Genomic DNA, 16,138 nt, shown 5'->3' on the forward strand with positions numbered 1-16,138 from the left:
TGAAACAAAAGTGCACATGTACTCCAAAATGTCTTGCCAAAACATCCAAAAGAAAGAGAAGCAACAAAATTGGCATAGGGATGGCATTTTCATCCTGAAATGAGATGAGGAACATCATAATGATATTTCAAGGAAAGGTCTGTTGCCATAGGATACTGACCTGTTGTGCTTCTCCCTGAAGTTAGATCTACTGCTGCATCAGTTCCTCCAGAATAATCAAAAGCATTCTTACTTTTATAGAAGAAATGCCCCGCTTCAGCTAAATTGGTATCTGACATAGACGGTTTCATTCCACCAATGCCTCTATAACCATAGGGTCCTGATCGATCATATTGATAGTGGTCATCCCTATAGCCAAAACGATCCTCGGGAAGATTAGTGGCAGGCTGCTGTGTTGTGCAGCTCCTTCCAAAAGGTAACTTATAAACCATGTCACAGCACACAGCTCTTCTTCCAGCAGTCAAATCAACAGGTTTTTCATCATCTTCTATTATTTTGGTTACCACATTTGAAGTAGTCTCATCCACTGTAACAACAGTTCTATGAGACTTCGTTGTACTGAGATCCACCACTTCCCCATCAGTGATCCCATGGGATGTAGTACTATCAGTCCATCCATTTGTGACACCAACAGGAGGCACAGAGACAGCTTTTGTAACAGCCAGTGCCCCTGCATGTGCTGAAGTACTTAAAGACAAGTTAATTGGTGCTTCTTCCCTAACTGTAGGAAAGGCCTGGCCACTTGGTGTCCTGTACGGAGACTCAGCAGGCTTTGTGGTAAGCTGGAGTGGTGTTATCATTTTATGCTCTATACCCACCAGGCTTTCTGTACCTGTCGTGTAACTTGTAGTAGTTGTGCAAGTAACAATAGCCGTGGTTTGAGTGTCCAGGGTTACTGGAGTCACTAATGATGGAGTTGCACTGAGATTTATAATAGAAGGCTGGACAGCACTAATTTGTCTCCCATAAACATCACTTGCTGTGGTTTGTCTTTTCATATCCATTGCAGAAGCAGAAAGATCTATACATTTCTCAGTTGCTTTAACTTCAGTTTTTGGTATTGTTCGCAAATCAATGACATCACCTGCAAGTTGTAACTTTCCATTTTCCTTATACTGATGCTTTTCTATTTGTAGGTTATCTAGTGCAACAGGCTCTGGAGGAATTGATATAGAAATGCTGCTGGGACCAACGCTTGGGGCTGTACTTCTGGTTGCTAAAACCTCTGGCTTTGAGATTCTGGTTGTGGGAAATTGTAGAAGTGAAGTTGGACCCACTTGAAAAGAAGATGGTGTTGCAACAGGGACAGTAGAAAAGGGCTCCAAAGCTCCTGAGATGTACAAGTTCGATTGTGAGGAACTTGGCATTTCTGCAGCTGTTGTAGCAGGAACTAAAGAAAACACTGGCTCAAGGGAAACCAGATCTTTTGGGGGAGATCCTAAGGACCAACTGGTAATTGCTTGGCTGGCTGAAGAATCTGTTGGAGTTCCAGGCTCAGATGGTAATGTAATAACTACATAAGTTTCCATGAGAGATTTAGAATATCTAGGGGAGGACTTATTAGAGTGTGGGGAAAGGGGAGAGGTTGGAGAAGGCAATTTGTAATCTGCAGAAGTCACTAAGTTTAAGGACATACTTGAATTTAGTGATAGACCTGTTGGTTTGGGGTGCATATCTGGTGTTTTCTGGGTAGTTACTGGGGCCTGAGGAACTGTTGGCTTGGGGGCAATGGGAGGTTTGCTTGGCTCAGGTCTGTGTGTAAACACAAGTCCAGAAGGAATTGAAGAAGGCTTAGGAGGGACAGGAGGAGGTGCAGAGGTACATATTTTTGTTCCAGGTAATCCATCACTTCTTCGGGAAGTTGTGGTCTCTACAGCAATAACAGTATCAGCCAGGGTTGTGGCTGCAGTGGTTGTAGTAGATGGAGCTGTGACTGTAGACTTTTTTTTAGGATGAATAGGTGGTTTAGGTGCAGTTGAAGGGGGTAGGGGTGGAGGGGGAGGGGGAGGGGGAGGAGGGGGAGGGGGTGGGGGAGGGGGAGGAGGAGGAGGAGGCTGGGCTGATATGTCCAGAGAAGTACTTCGGAAGAATGGATGAGATTTCGTTGGACGGGAGGAAACAGGAGGACTGCCAGATGGTAATGGAGATGGAAGGTTTTCCTGACCAGATACCTTTCTGGATATTGAGTATGCAGAGGAAACATGCTCTTTTATTGGAGGAGCTACAGTAGAAGACATTGGTTTCTCAAAGCTAGTTTCAGATAAGCTCATATTTATTAATTCATCCTCAGACTCCTTCATTTTATCTTCATAAGCTTCTAAAACTTCCAGAATAACTCCATCTCCAGTTTCCTTCTTTCCTGTTTTTACTGACTCTTTTTTTTCAGGCACAGGAAAGTCAGTGGAAATAGAGTCAGTCATTAGATCTTCCACTTTAGTTCCTACAGATGTGACCGAAGGTGTCATATCAGGGAAGAAAATTCCCACATGATCAGAACTCCTTCTACTTTCTGCCATGGTGGTTTGGTCTAGAGACATACTTATTTCTTCTGGGTAGTCTATAATGCTGCCTGGAAAATAAGTCGATGAAGAAATTTCCTCTGAATCTTTGAACTTGGTAATCATGTCCACTGGCTCTGTATACACAGTGGTTATGCTATCCAAGGCAGTAATGGGTGAGGAGCTATCTGTGGTGCACACAGAAGACACAGATGATGTGAGAGAAGGTGTGTCAGAGGGTGGAACAGAAGTAGCACTTTCTGAAGGCTCTGAGTAGGTCAAGATCAGTGACTCATGGGCAATTATCTCTTGAATTTCTCTTGTATAGTTGGTCACATACTCATCCTCAATTTCTTCTGCAGAAAAATGTTGTGTTATTTTAACATCAGGAATAGAGAGTGTTGCACTGCTGGTTGAATCAGAAAGAGATGCTCCTGAGAGGATACTTGATGTCAAAGATGCATCTTGTACCCTGTCAAAGTCCAAGGTGGACTCTATCATGTCCTCCCCAATGGTAGGGTGAGTGGGGGTAGAATCAGGTGTTAACTGCATCTGTTGTCGTTTCATGAGTTCTTCATAGGCAGCATCAGCATCTAACAATTTTTTTTCTTCACTGGCAGATGGAACCATAGTACCCAGATCCACTATCTCATGGCTTTCTGGAATAATGTAAGAGCTGGAGACAATGTCTTCTTGAGGTACAAGTGAATGTAAGCTTTCTAACTCATAAAATTCTTTCTGGAGGTCTGTGATTTTCTGCATAGGATCTTCATAAATCTGTTCTGGAAGTCTTATTTTTTGCTCTCTTCCTCTCTGCTGCACAAACCCATTTTCCTCTTCTTGCTTCATTAGCAGGCTCCCATCTACAGACCCATTGTATGTGTCTTCTACTAAAGACTCATAAATATAATCTTCTATTAACATACCACCATACAAAGGTTCCTTTTCAAATACTTCATCTCGTTCATTTGCAGCTGGAAAAGCTTTATATTTGTGGGGTTTGTGAATCATTTCTTCATACATTTCCTCAGCAGTTTTTAGTGCCTTCTGACCACCTTCTTTCTGCATAGCAGCTTGCTCATCTGTTGGTGAATATAAAGACACAGCTGTGGGCAATTTGTACACTTTTTGTACTTCTATTATTTTTTCTGGGCTGATTTCAAAACCCTCTGGGTCTGATTCTATGCTAGGTGAGTATTCTGAACAAGAGGATCTGTGGAGTTCCTCCATTTCTGCAGCCTGACGTAATTCTTCGGTTGGAGATGCATCTTCGATTGGAGAGAGGTTACTGGGTGGTGTCTTTGGTCTTTCCCTCCTTCTCTGAGCTCGAAGTTCATCTTTATCTTTCTTTGATTTCTTGCTGGAACTCTTCCTTATTTGCTGTTCTAGCTCCCTCTGCTTTTCTTGCTCTTTTAGTAATTCTTCTTCCTCTCTCAATTCTTCTTCCTCTGAAGAATCTTCAATAGTAGGTAAAAGAGGGCCATGTGACCTGTGCCTAGCTTTGCGCTGCTGTTTACTCTCGCCTTTTTTGTGACTCGGGCTGCTGTCACTGTCCTCATCAAGTGAGGACACAGATGTAGGGGAGGTGCCAGGAGTGAAGCTAGAAGCATGAAGACTAGAAGATCCTTCTCCCCTTGACCTGTCCTCCGGTGAGTCAGTCAGGCTTTCCATTTCTAATTCTGGCTCCTCATCAAAATACAAGGTGGTTTTTTTCTGTGATGATTCTGCAGAGTATTTATCTGCTGTGGTGCTGTTGAGTTCAATGGTTTTAAATCGACGTAACCCTCCTCCACCAGTGACAACAAGTTCTTCACTTTCCTGGCTTTTCGTTTCTCTGTATTTCAGTTCAGGACTTTCATCAAACGTTTCATCATCCTCATCGTGCCATGAATGACGTCTCCCTGCATCATCATCAAAGCTCGTGCTACTTTTTCGAGTCAGTCTCCTGTGTTTCCCTGCAGTTCCCTTCCCTTTCACTTTTGTTTCCTCCTTCTTCTGGCTCTCTGAGATACTACCAATCTCTTTGAGTTGGTTCCTAATGAACTCATCATCTTCAGAACCTGAGGCATCTTCATCAGCACTCATTTCTATGATTTGTTTCCGAATAAAGTCTTCTTCTTCCCCGGATCCTTGACTATCTTCCTGTTTATACTCATCGCTGCTTGATGAACCAATACTGGTTCTACGTTTTCTCTGTGGCACAGGTGAGTTTTCACTTTCACTGCTGTCTTCAACTGAGTCATAGGGCTGCCTTCTTATAGTTACATCCTCCACAAACTCAGATATTTCTTTATGGTCCTTACTGGATGGAATACTTTGTGGGGTACCTTTTTTTGGATAGTCTTTCATTTCTTCTTGACTATCCTTGAGCTCCTCTTTTGAAATAGTAATTTCCAATGTTTCAGGTAAAATTTGAGTTTTCTGTTGGTCTTTAGGTTGCTCAGAAGAAACAATATGGGGCTGGATTTTCTTTTCTGATTTTTCATCAACAAGGGTACTTGCCTGAGCTTCCAAAATGGATAGGACTGTACTTTCTAACTTTGCTAAGTCTGTAGGGCTGGAAGGGCTGCTTTCTTGTGAAAAGGAGTCCTTTTTGAGTCCCTTTAGCAAATCCTTTTCATCACTTGGAATAAGACTTGGGATTTCACCAAGCGAACCTGATATTCCATCAGAAGAATAGCCCGTGTCACTCAGACCTTGTGGGCTTTTAGGCTGCTGAGAACTCGAAGTTTCTGATTTATCCTCTTCCTTTTCCTAGCAGAAAGGAAAAAGATATAGGCAAACTTAACATGGCTAAACTACTTGCATAGCCTCTCCATTACTCCCAAATAACCTCTAAGAACTGAGGAATAATTATAGGAAACATTCGTCCATGTGCTGGAATTTAAAAACATTAAAATAAAACAGCTGATATTTAGTGTTTAAGGTTAGTGTTCATTTAACCTCAACTTAATTTACCTGTTAATATTCAATGCTATTTTCTTTTCTGTCAGTGCTATACACATTACATCTCTACTTCATTTTCCTTTGAATACATTATTTGGTTTAATACGTTTCCTTTGGGATGAAGTTCAAATTGTGGAGAAAAATTTTAGTGATAATTTTGACATTAAGATAGAAAATGTGTTTGGACTGTGGGGTCAGGCAAAAGATAAGAAAAGAAGAAGCACTGTAAGGACCATGTGAGTGATTGGGAACTGGAATGGAAGAATTTTACTTGATAAAAAAGCAGATAACATGACACAAACTCATACGCTTCCTACCTCAAACAATTTTTGTTTTTGTTTTTGTTATAGGATTCAAACAAGGCACTGCTTTTAGAGGATACTGTGAATATGTAAAACACTAGATTTTACATTCTATTTTTAATATTGTTCTCTGTGTTACTCAGAATGTATGTTTCAAAATTATAAACTGAAATGTTTATGCAAAATTGGTTGGACTTATCAGTTCACTTAAGGAAAAATACTCAGTTTGTTATTTCATGGAATTGTTCATCACACTTATTCTTATCATCCCACTTCAAAGCTGCTTCATAAATATTTGCTATGGCATTGGAATTTGAAACTTCTTGGAGTTTTACACTAGAAGAGGTCCTTTAGACAAGTACAGTAACTAATTCTGTGAGCAAGAACATGGGCTACAAAAGCAGCTGGGTCTCTTTGATACATACCATATTCCTGACCTGGCTGCCTTCTTTCTGCTGTGATTGGGCCATGCCACCAATTTTAACAAATAGAGAGGCTTTAACTCAAAATGGTAAACATAAGAGATTTTTTGCATAATGTCTTTGCTAATTAAAAATAGCTATCAGCAAATAGAAGCTGCCTGATTTAGTTGGTATCCATGTTTAGAATGAATCTTACAGCACCCCTAGGCCAAGGGAAAGAAGGGATTAAAGGAATTGCTGCCTAGAACATGGTGCATCTTAACCTGGCCCATTAGGCCAACTCAGTCCCACTGGGTCTTTGTTTTGAACTATCTTGACAGTTTTAGCCTGTTGGTGGGCAGAAAGCTCTTTTATCTATATCCTGAATGAACCTCTCAGATTACATAGCTATGAACATATAAACCAATTTCTTTCCTTCCCTTCCTCCCTCCCTTCCTCCCTTCCTCCCTTCCTCCCTCCCTCTGTCTCTTCCACCCTCCCTCTCTCCTTCCTGCTATCCCTTGCTTCCTTCTATTCAATTACATAGTTCTCAAATATTAATGTTCAACAGATACTCACATTTCATTCTCTTTTACCTCAAAACACATCTTAATTGTATATAGCTAAAGATATATCCTAAGCATACTATATGGTAAAATGGTTCCTTGATTTGATACCATAACAATTCAAATGATAATTATTTAAAATTAAAACACAGCTGGGTGCTTGTGGCTCAGGCCATCCTGGCTACTCAGGAGACTGAGAACTGAGGATCATGGCTCAAAACCAGCCTAGGCAAGAAAGTCTGTAAGACTGTTATCTCCAATTACCTCACTAGAAAACTAGAAGTGGAGCTGTGGCTCGAAGTGGTAGACCACTAGCCTTGATCTAGAAGCTCTGGGAGACCACTGAAGCCCTGAATTCAAGCCCCATGACACACAAGAAATTAATTAATTACTTAAACAATTAAAACACTTCATATAATATACTGTAATTTGTGTGCAGAAGCAGATAGATAAACTTGTGAGTAAATGCATACAAATGTCTAAATGTCTAGGAAAATAATCATTAAATAGAGATCTTTGGAGAAGAGTGATCAAATAAACTGGCAAGTTATTTGGGGGCAGAGGGGGTAATATTACTTCTTTATACCTATCTTTTTTAGTCAATAATGAGGTTTGAACTTATGGCTTTGTCCTCTTGTGTGGCATTCTGGCTCAAGGCTGACACTAGACCACTTGAGCCACACCTCCGCTTCAAACTTTTTGCTGGTTAATTGGAGATGATTCTTGTAGACTTTTCTGCCCAGGATGTTTTCACAATGTGTCCTTAGCTCTCAGCCTCCTAAATAGCTAGGAACACAAGTGAGAGTCTCCTGTGTCCTGCTATATACCTTCTTATAGTTATGTTTTTCTTAAAACTAGAGACATTCATTATTTATAATAAAGTAACTGTTAAAATGTGTGATAGAAAGCTTGCCGGCTCTTGAGTTTATTAAAACCAAACTGTCTTGGCTCATTTCAGATATATTTTGAGGTAAACATTATTTATCTGGGGTTGTGGGACTGAGTAGCAGAACTGCTGAGCACACAACTTGCCATGGCTCCTTTCTTATAGGAACTATACACTGAAGAGGCAGCAAGGGCCATACCTTCTGATGAAAGGCTGTTCAGAGGAGGACACAGCTATGGTCACATCTCATGTAATGATCAAGCACTTTTTAAAGTACAATAGGCTTTCTGTTACTTCCTCAGTTAGCTCTATCTACCCTTCAGTGACTCACAGTAAATACCACCACCATGGCAGTAGGTCAAAAACTGATGTTTCATATATGAATTTTTATAGTATATGTTGTAGTACCTACAAGATCGTAATACCTAACAGTCTAATAAAAGTACATATATATGTATGTATTGTATGCATATGTATATCTGTGGAAGAAATATAACTATTATTTCTTAAATTTTTTGAATATGATGGAAAAATTACCAGGAATATTTTTTTTGAGAAATTATACTTTAACACAATGGACTCTGAAGACTCTTAAGACATTTTACAAATATAAAATTAAGCCTACATATACAAAGTGTGACAAAGTAAGTCAAGAGGTACTATACAAAATAATCATGCATAAATCCTAACTACCTATCCTAAAGCCCCTTGGTTTTGTGACTTTTCCATGGTATCCTTCCCTCTTCAATACAACTTCTAATCCATGTGTCCTTGTTGGTCCTAGTCTTTTTCCAGTGCTTCAATATCTGCCTCTTGTACTAATGTGGTTATGATCCTCACACACAAGTGACTCTTCTTAAATTCTACACAAGAAGGTATAAAGTCTACAAAATGTTTGTTTTGCAGACTTGCAGATCTAATACAAAATGATCAAGAGACCTAACTGACCTAAGGGCATTTTGTTGAAATATTTAGAAGGAAAGTTACATATTTATTTCACTTTGATATATTAAAATTTTTAATGTCCGTTTTCTCATGCTAAACTAGTTTTAGCTGTCTAGTCCCATGAATGGAGTATTTTTCTACCTGATTACACAGTTAGCTTGTGAAACACATGAAATATGTCCTCTTTCTCTTTGGTTTACACAGTCATCCTTAAAACTGCCATTAATAATTACTGAAACATTTTCTTTTATACACACAGATCAGGATATTAAAGTGTTAATCCACTGTCCATCCATTTATCCTTCTGCATTATCCACTTGTCTTGTGAGAAAACCACGTTAGAGCAGTGGTACATTTTATACCAATGCAAGTTTGTTGGTCTATATTAATAGCATTAATTGCATCTAGTAACAAGGGGAAATTAGATCAATAAAGAAGCAGTAGATGAAACAGGTGAAAAAAGTTGCAAGTTGGATATTGTTTTCTCTAATTATTCATCTTGAAATACTGAAGGACTTCAACTCTACAGGGGCTAAATACTTCATGTGAGGTGAACTTATTTGCCTTATTTTCTCCCCCATATCTTATTACATAGGACAACTGCTTCAAAATACAAGAGGGTATATTTATTGTAAGTAAAAATACTAAACTGTTCAGTAATGTACTATTTAATAACATTGATGGATTTAAATAGGTCTTTCTAAATTATATATATGTGTGTGTGTAAGTATGTATCACATATATAAAATCACTGATTAAAATATATTTCATTAATTATAAAATTACAGTGTTTTATTTTATGTTGTATATGAAATAAAATTTAGAACAGCCTCTGACATTCTTAAATAAAAATAAGATTATTTGACCTCTTTGATCTAGGCAGTGAATGAGAATATCTACATTTTAAAAATATCTTTTTTTGGCTATTGTTATTCAAAGGAGTATGGATAGCGTTTATCATTATTATTATTAGAACAGAAGCTAGAACCCACAACCTTTTGTTTGTTAGGTAATCACTCTACCACTTGATCCACAGCCAGTGGATTAAGTATCTGTTTAAAAACAAAAAAAATATATTTTTCATTTAACCTAGAAAAACATTTTCTTTTTCTATGTATTTTTAGCATTTAACATTGACTCTATCATTCAATTCGTGTTACATATTGCTTTTTTTGCATCTATGGAAATATTTGTTAATAAGAGGAAATGAGTCTTTCTGGGCTTTTTATTTAATTACTGAGATACCCCAGAGGCTAAAATTCACTTTTTAGATTTCTAACTTACAAAGAGAGAGTGTTTTCCTTTCCCATCCAATATTAACAACAGCCCAATAGTGAAAAGACAGGGATGATTTCAGCCCTAACTGAAATTCTTTTGTTATATTGTGAAGGCTTCACTAATACTTGAGAAAGTGTCAAACAATATCTGTCCTATCAAAGTGCTAAAGCTTTAACCTTCCACACAGAAGGAAAGCAAAATTTTGTAAATATTGTTGGGGGATAAGAACTGAATTCTCAAATATAAAAGTCATATAAATAAAAGCCACAGTAAGAATGTGGTTGATTTTCTTAAAGCCTCTTAATTTTTTAAACCACTTAATTTTTATGGGTTAAAGTTAAACAACAGATGCAAGATCTCTAGCCATACATACAAAGTATTTGCTAACATAGATTGGTATTTGCCATACTCCCAACAAGACAGCGTCTATAAATTCCCAGGGCCTCACTTTCACCTAGTGCAACATAAAATAATGATTTTGCTAAAGAAAGTCTGATTATTTTTCATCCTGGTTCTGTAATCATTAAAAAGGTTACATAAAGGTTGACTATTTGGGGCTGGGAATATGGACTAGTGGCATACATATGAAGCCCTACATTCAATTCCTTAGCACCACATATATAGAAAACGGCCAGAAGTGGCGCTGTGGCTCAAGTGGCAGAGTGCTTGCCTTGAGCAAAAGCAAGCCAGGAACAGTGCTCAGGCCGCGAGTTCAAGTCCCAGGACTGGCAAAAAACCAAAAAAGGTTGACTATTTGACTATTAACTCTTCAGTCATTAAAAAAAATTGAAAGTACATACTAAAGTTTATTCAAACTTTGGTTTCTGTAAGTACAGAGTGTTTCAGTATAATATATATTAAATATAAACAAGCACTATTCTGCTTAGGCAAATAGGTAAAAAGTCAGAATTCCATACCAACATGACTTAAAAAAATCATTTGTGCATACCAGTAATCATATCTATGTGAAAAGCAGAGTTTAGAAAGATTACATACACAAGGCAAAGTGTGGTTGTGAACTCCATCTCAACCAATTAAAAGCTTGTTATGTTAGCACACACTTTTTATCTTAACTACAAGCAAGGAAAATAAATTAGAGGGTCTTGATCCAGGCCAAACCTGGACAAAAATCAAGACCTTAAGTCAAAAACAGCAATAAGAAAATGTGATGGAGGAGTGGCTCAGATAGTATAGCACTTACTAAGCAGATGTTGAATTCAAGCCCTACTACTGCAGATAGACAGACAGATAGATAGACAGACAGACGGACAGATGGATAGATAGATAGATACATAGATAGATAGATACATAAATACATAAATACATAGATACATAGAGAGGTACAAAGATAGTAGATAGATAAACAAACAGACAATAAAAGACAACAATAAAGCTAGATTTCAGAGGAGTAGGAAAGCAAAACTAATCTATTATTCAGGAATCTCCATTGTGTGGTATAATTCTCCTGCCAGCTCTGCAAAATGAGCCAATGCATTCCAAGAAAAAAAATTAGTATTATAACTGTATGTGTTATTAATGTATCAACCATAGTGCTCTCTTCCTACTTGTAGGTTGGTCACACAATCCATGGAAATCTTGAAAGAAAACTGAAAGTTCTACTGTAAAGAGTGTTTCTGGGCTTGGAATATGGCCTAGGGGCAAGAGTGCTTGCCTTATATACATGAAGCCCTGGGTTTGATTCCTCAGCATGACATACATAGAAAAGGCCAGAAGTGGTTCTGTGCCTCAAGTGGCAGAGTGCTAGCCTTGAGCAAAAAGAAGCCAGGGACAGTGCTCAGGACCTAAGTCCAAGCCCCAGGACTGGCAAAAAAAAAAAAAAGAATGTTCCTAAGAATAAGTATGGTTTATATTTCCTAATTTCAACTAAACAAATGGACAAGTAGAAGACAAATATTGCCATAAAATATAAATATATTAAGGTAAGAACACATTCCTATGGAAAAAAACTGACACTTTTCCTACTGTCTTTTTATCTTTTTTATCAACAATGTATCAAGATATAACAATGATGAATTAAATCAGGTCTGAAATGAGAGAAAAAAATGATTGACATTTTCAGGAAAATATTTGAAATCTATACCTACCTACATGACTCTGAATAGCAAACCTTACCTTAAATAGACAATGTGCTTTGAAATCAGAGCCTACTGGCTATGCCACTAAGGAAAGTTTCCCAAAGGGGGAAGCAATACAAAATATGAGTTCTACCAAGTGACCAGGAGAGGCAGCATCATGATAGCTAGAGCCAGCCATCAGATTGAGGAATATAATAATAATAATATGCTTATAATAATAATATACTTTTAGTATTGTTATTATTATTGGTAAAATTCATTAACATAGTGAAGGGACATTAAGATTTATTTATTTAACATGTAACGTATCATCTACCAGAGATGTATTAGTAACCATGTCTTAAAGCTATTAACTTCCAAGTGCGGGGGGATTATGCCTGTAATTCTAGCTACTCAGGATGCTGAGATGTGAAGATCACAGTTCAAAGTCAGCCTGAATAGGAATGTCTGTGAGAATCTTATACAATTAACCACCAAAAATAAAAGCAAGAAGTAGAGCCATGGCTAAAGTGGTAGAGAGCTAGACTTGAGCAAATAAGGCCAGGGAGAATGGCCAGTCCCTGAATTCAAGCCCCAGGACCATCACCAAAAACAACAACAAAAATGAAAAACATACAAAAAGTAGCCCCATCAGAATTACAATTGATTTTTAAAAATTATCATTAATATTTTATTACTAATAAACAATTTTTCTATAAGTAGTTCCAGTCATCTGTAAATTAAAATTATTCAATTATATATGATGCAAGAAATTTTGCAACTAAAAATGAGTTTATGTGAAAAAGATGTGATTGCTTTTACAAATACTACTTAAAAGTGTCACTATAAAAATGGTATTCTAGATTGTGTTTGGATTGTAAGTAATATTTCAATTTAAAACATTGAACAAAACTCCTAACAGATATATTAAAGTCATGTTGAATATTAAAATAAATGATGGATTATAAAATGATAGTTTTTCTTAATTTTAACTATACCTCTTTTATTTTGGCAACATTTCATGGTTGATCATACCTTAAAGACGTTCAAGTAACAAAAAATGTTTCCTCTTGCAAAATCAATTTTCTAAGCAAATAGAAACTTATACAGTGACACATTATTTTATCTTAAATAGAAATACTGACTCTCGTTTATTGTTGCTAAAATGAATAACATACAGAAAACTGAAATCACTGTGATTCTGATAAAAATATTTAATAGGAATGAGACCTAAATAAATTTATAACTATTCATTATGTAAATTTGATTGTTATTGAAAGGCCTAATTTATGTTTTATGTCTCTGAAAATATAAACCATCCTTCCCTCCCTCTCTCCCTCCCTCTCTCCCTTCCTCCTTTCCTTCCTTCCTTCCCTTCCTTCTTCTCTTTCTCCTTTCCTTCCTTCCTCTTTCCATCCCTCCCTCCTTCTCTTTCTCTTCCTCTCTCCCTCTGCTCCTTTTTCCCTTCTTTTTTCCCCCTTCCTCTTTCTCTTTCTCTTTTCTTTTCTTCCTCTTTCCCTCCTTCTCTCCCTCTGTCCCTCTCTCCTAAGTAATGAAGTTTGAACTCAGGGTCCTGTGCTTGCTAGGGTAGCACTGTAATTGCTGCCCCAGCTCTTCTTGCTATAGTTATTTATTCAAATAGGATATTGTGTTTACATTTGTGCCAGCTTGGACTAGGATTCTCATATTTGTACTTCCCAAATAGATGTGATAATTGGTGTTAACATTTATTATTTGGGATGGAGATTTTCTGACATTTTTCCCAGGGTGACCATGAATTGAGTAGCTAGGATTATAGGCCTAAACCACTGCACCCTGCTAGAGGTCTTCACTTCTCTCAGTATCCTTGAGCACTTCATGTATTAAGGTAAAATTTAGTACATTATATGCACAAGACTATGTTTGTATAGTTAGAAACATTTAACTTACTGTTTTTTCTTTCCCAGTTTCCACTTGATCAGATTTTGCAATGCCCATTGCCTGTGGCTTCTCTTTCATATTTCTGGTCGTCTTGTCTTCTTCCTTGGGCAAACTGGGAAGTGTACCAGGTGGTAAACTGTCTGCCTTGGTCTCTGGTTGCTTTTCTTCTTGTACTGTCACTGGAGCCACTCTACTTGAAGGCTTTTCTTCAGCAATCTGTGCTTCAGTGGTAAGTAATTCATGCTTCTCTTCCTCTTCTAGGGACAATGGTTTTGCTTCTGGGGGCACCATTTTGTCTCTAGGGGTTGGTTTCTTTTCTTCCAGAGGTGGCTTCTTTTCCTCAGGAGCTGGTTTCTTTCCTTCAAAAATTAACTGTTTTTCTTCTAAGACTGGCTTCTGTTCTTCTGAGGGTAGCTTCTTTTCTTGAAGGGTTAAATATTTGTCTTTCTCTAGTTTTCTCTCTTCATGTTTTTGACCAGTGGTTCCTTTAGAAGAAGGTTTTTCAACTGAAGGTGTTTCTTTTTCTGGAATCAATTTTTCAGCTTCAGTTTTTATTTCCATTTCCTTCTTTTTGACTTTAAACTGGGCAGGTATCACTGCTTTCTGAGATGGTTCTGCAGGGACAGGCACAGGGGAAGCCTTGGGTCCCGATGGGACTGGTGGCATTTTGCCCATGTCTCCAAGCTGCCCAGAAACTGCTCTCAGGGTTTGGCAATTTAAACAAAGCCATTCTTGAATCTGTAAGTAAAATAGCAATGAACTGATTAGCTCTACTGTATTAGATCTATTCCACAGTATCTTCCACGGTGAAAACTTAAACAATACCTAATTGGTTTCTTTTCTATGAAGAAGTGTTATTCCTTTTTAAATCAGCAAGTCAATATTTCTAAAGATTGTAAAAAGACTATAAGATCTAATGAAGAGGAAATGAAAACTTGTTTGAGGGGCAAAGGGAAACACAGCAATGCAATAAGGAAAGCTGAGAAAACGAAGTCGTTGTAGTCAATGTACACTAGTAAAAAATGAACTGTGTAACTTGTGGGTATGAATGGGAGGAGAAAATGGGGGAGAACAAAGGAAGAGATGATACTATCAAAAGCCATTGTTCTCATAACCCAACATATGGAATTGTAACCCCTTTGAAGGACTACTTAATAATGACAATAAAAATTTTAAAAGATCTGATGAAAATAAAGAAGAAAAAAGGGAAAAATGAAGGAAGAAGGAAAAAAGGAATTAGGGGGGAGGAGAGGGAAGAAGGGAGGAAAGAAGAAAGGAAGGAAGGAAGGAAGGAAGGAAGGAAGGAAGGAAGGAAGGAAGGAAGGGAGGGAGGGAGGGAGGGAGGAAGGAAGGAAGGAAGGAAAGAAGGAAGGAAGGAAAGAAAGAAGGAAGGAAGGGAGGGAGGGAGAGAAAGATGGAAGGAAGGAAAGAAAGAAGGAAGGGAGGGAGGGAGGGAGAGAAAGATGGAAGGAAGTCAGGAAGGCAGGCAGCCAGGCTGACTAACGATAGACCCAGGGAAATATGCATTTTGGGAGAGGAATCCATAGGTTTCAGAGAAAAAATATTTTTTTTAATTTTTATGCCTTTAAAATCAGTATTTCCACTATAATTTCTCTAGCAATATTAAATTTCACAATAATTTTCAATACAGTATTCAATTAATAGAAAGGTTTCAGATTTAGCTAATGTTCTTGGCATAGGCTAAATACAGTTCTACCTATCCATGTATCCCTTTACAGATACAAGCAGTTTTTCAAATTACTTGTGCATGATTTCCTATCTGCTTCCGAATTAAAAAAATATATCCAATCCTGATACTGATCACATGTACTCATTCAATTATACAAGTTCACACGGATCGTTAAGTTTTTCCTGTGAGTGTTGATCTGATTTTCTGGCTAAGATACTTTCTTAAATCTGTTCTCTATGGAGGAAGTCAAGTATCTCTGTGGTACTTAGATATACAGTTTCTTAGGAACTACAGGAAAACAACTTGAACAGACTCCTAGAAGTAGAGTACAGTTGATCTGTCTTTTTGATAAACTATTAAATTGATAGGTTTGCTTGCAAGCGAAATACGGAAAACTACTCTTTGATAAGAACATGACAAATGATCACACTGGAATCAGATGCTATACTAATTGCAGTGTATGATTAATGAATGTTCTACATTTCCCTTCATTCTACCTATTCAAGCATAAGAAATAAGGTCTGTAGATGTAACTATTTCTAACTATTATTATTTAATAAGTGCCATTCTGTAAGATACAAGGTTTCAAATTCAAATTGCCTTTCACATTGACTCTTATTCTTTTCAAGTG

General features: G+C 37.5%; 1 protein-coding gene across 1 annotated transcript in view; it reads right to left on the reverse strand.

Annotated features, from left to right (window-relative positions):
- Pclo (piccolo presynaptic cytomatrix protein) overlaps positions 1–16,138 on the reverse strand; it is a 226,323-nt gene that overhangs the window by 94,536 nt on the left and 115,649 nt on the right. Inside the window, exons 4-5 of the mRNA XM_048339920.1 lie at positions 13,827–14,555; positions 161–5,252 (exon numbers count right to left, since the gene is read on the reverse strand). Of these exons, the coding sequence (XP_048195877.1) occupies positions 161–5,252; positions 13,827–14,555 (5,821 nt within the window). The remainder of the gene's footprint in view (positions 1–160; positions 5,253–13,826; positions 14,556–16,138) is intronic.

The sequence above is a fragment of the Perognathus longimembris genome, chromosome 2 (assembly GCF_023159225.1).
Source record: "Perognathus longimembris pacificus isolate PPM17 chromosome 2, ASM2315922v1, whole genome shotgun sequence".
NCBI lineage: Eukaryota > Metazoa > Chordata > Mammalia > Rodentia > Heteromyidae > Perognathus > Perognathus longimembris.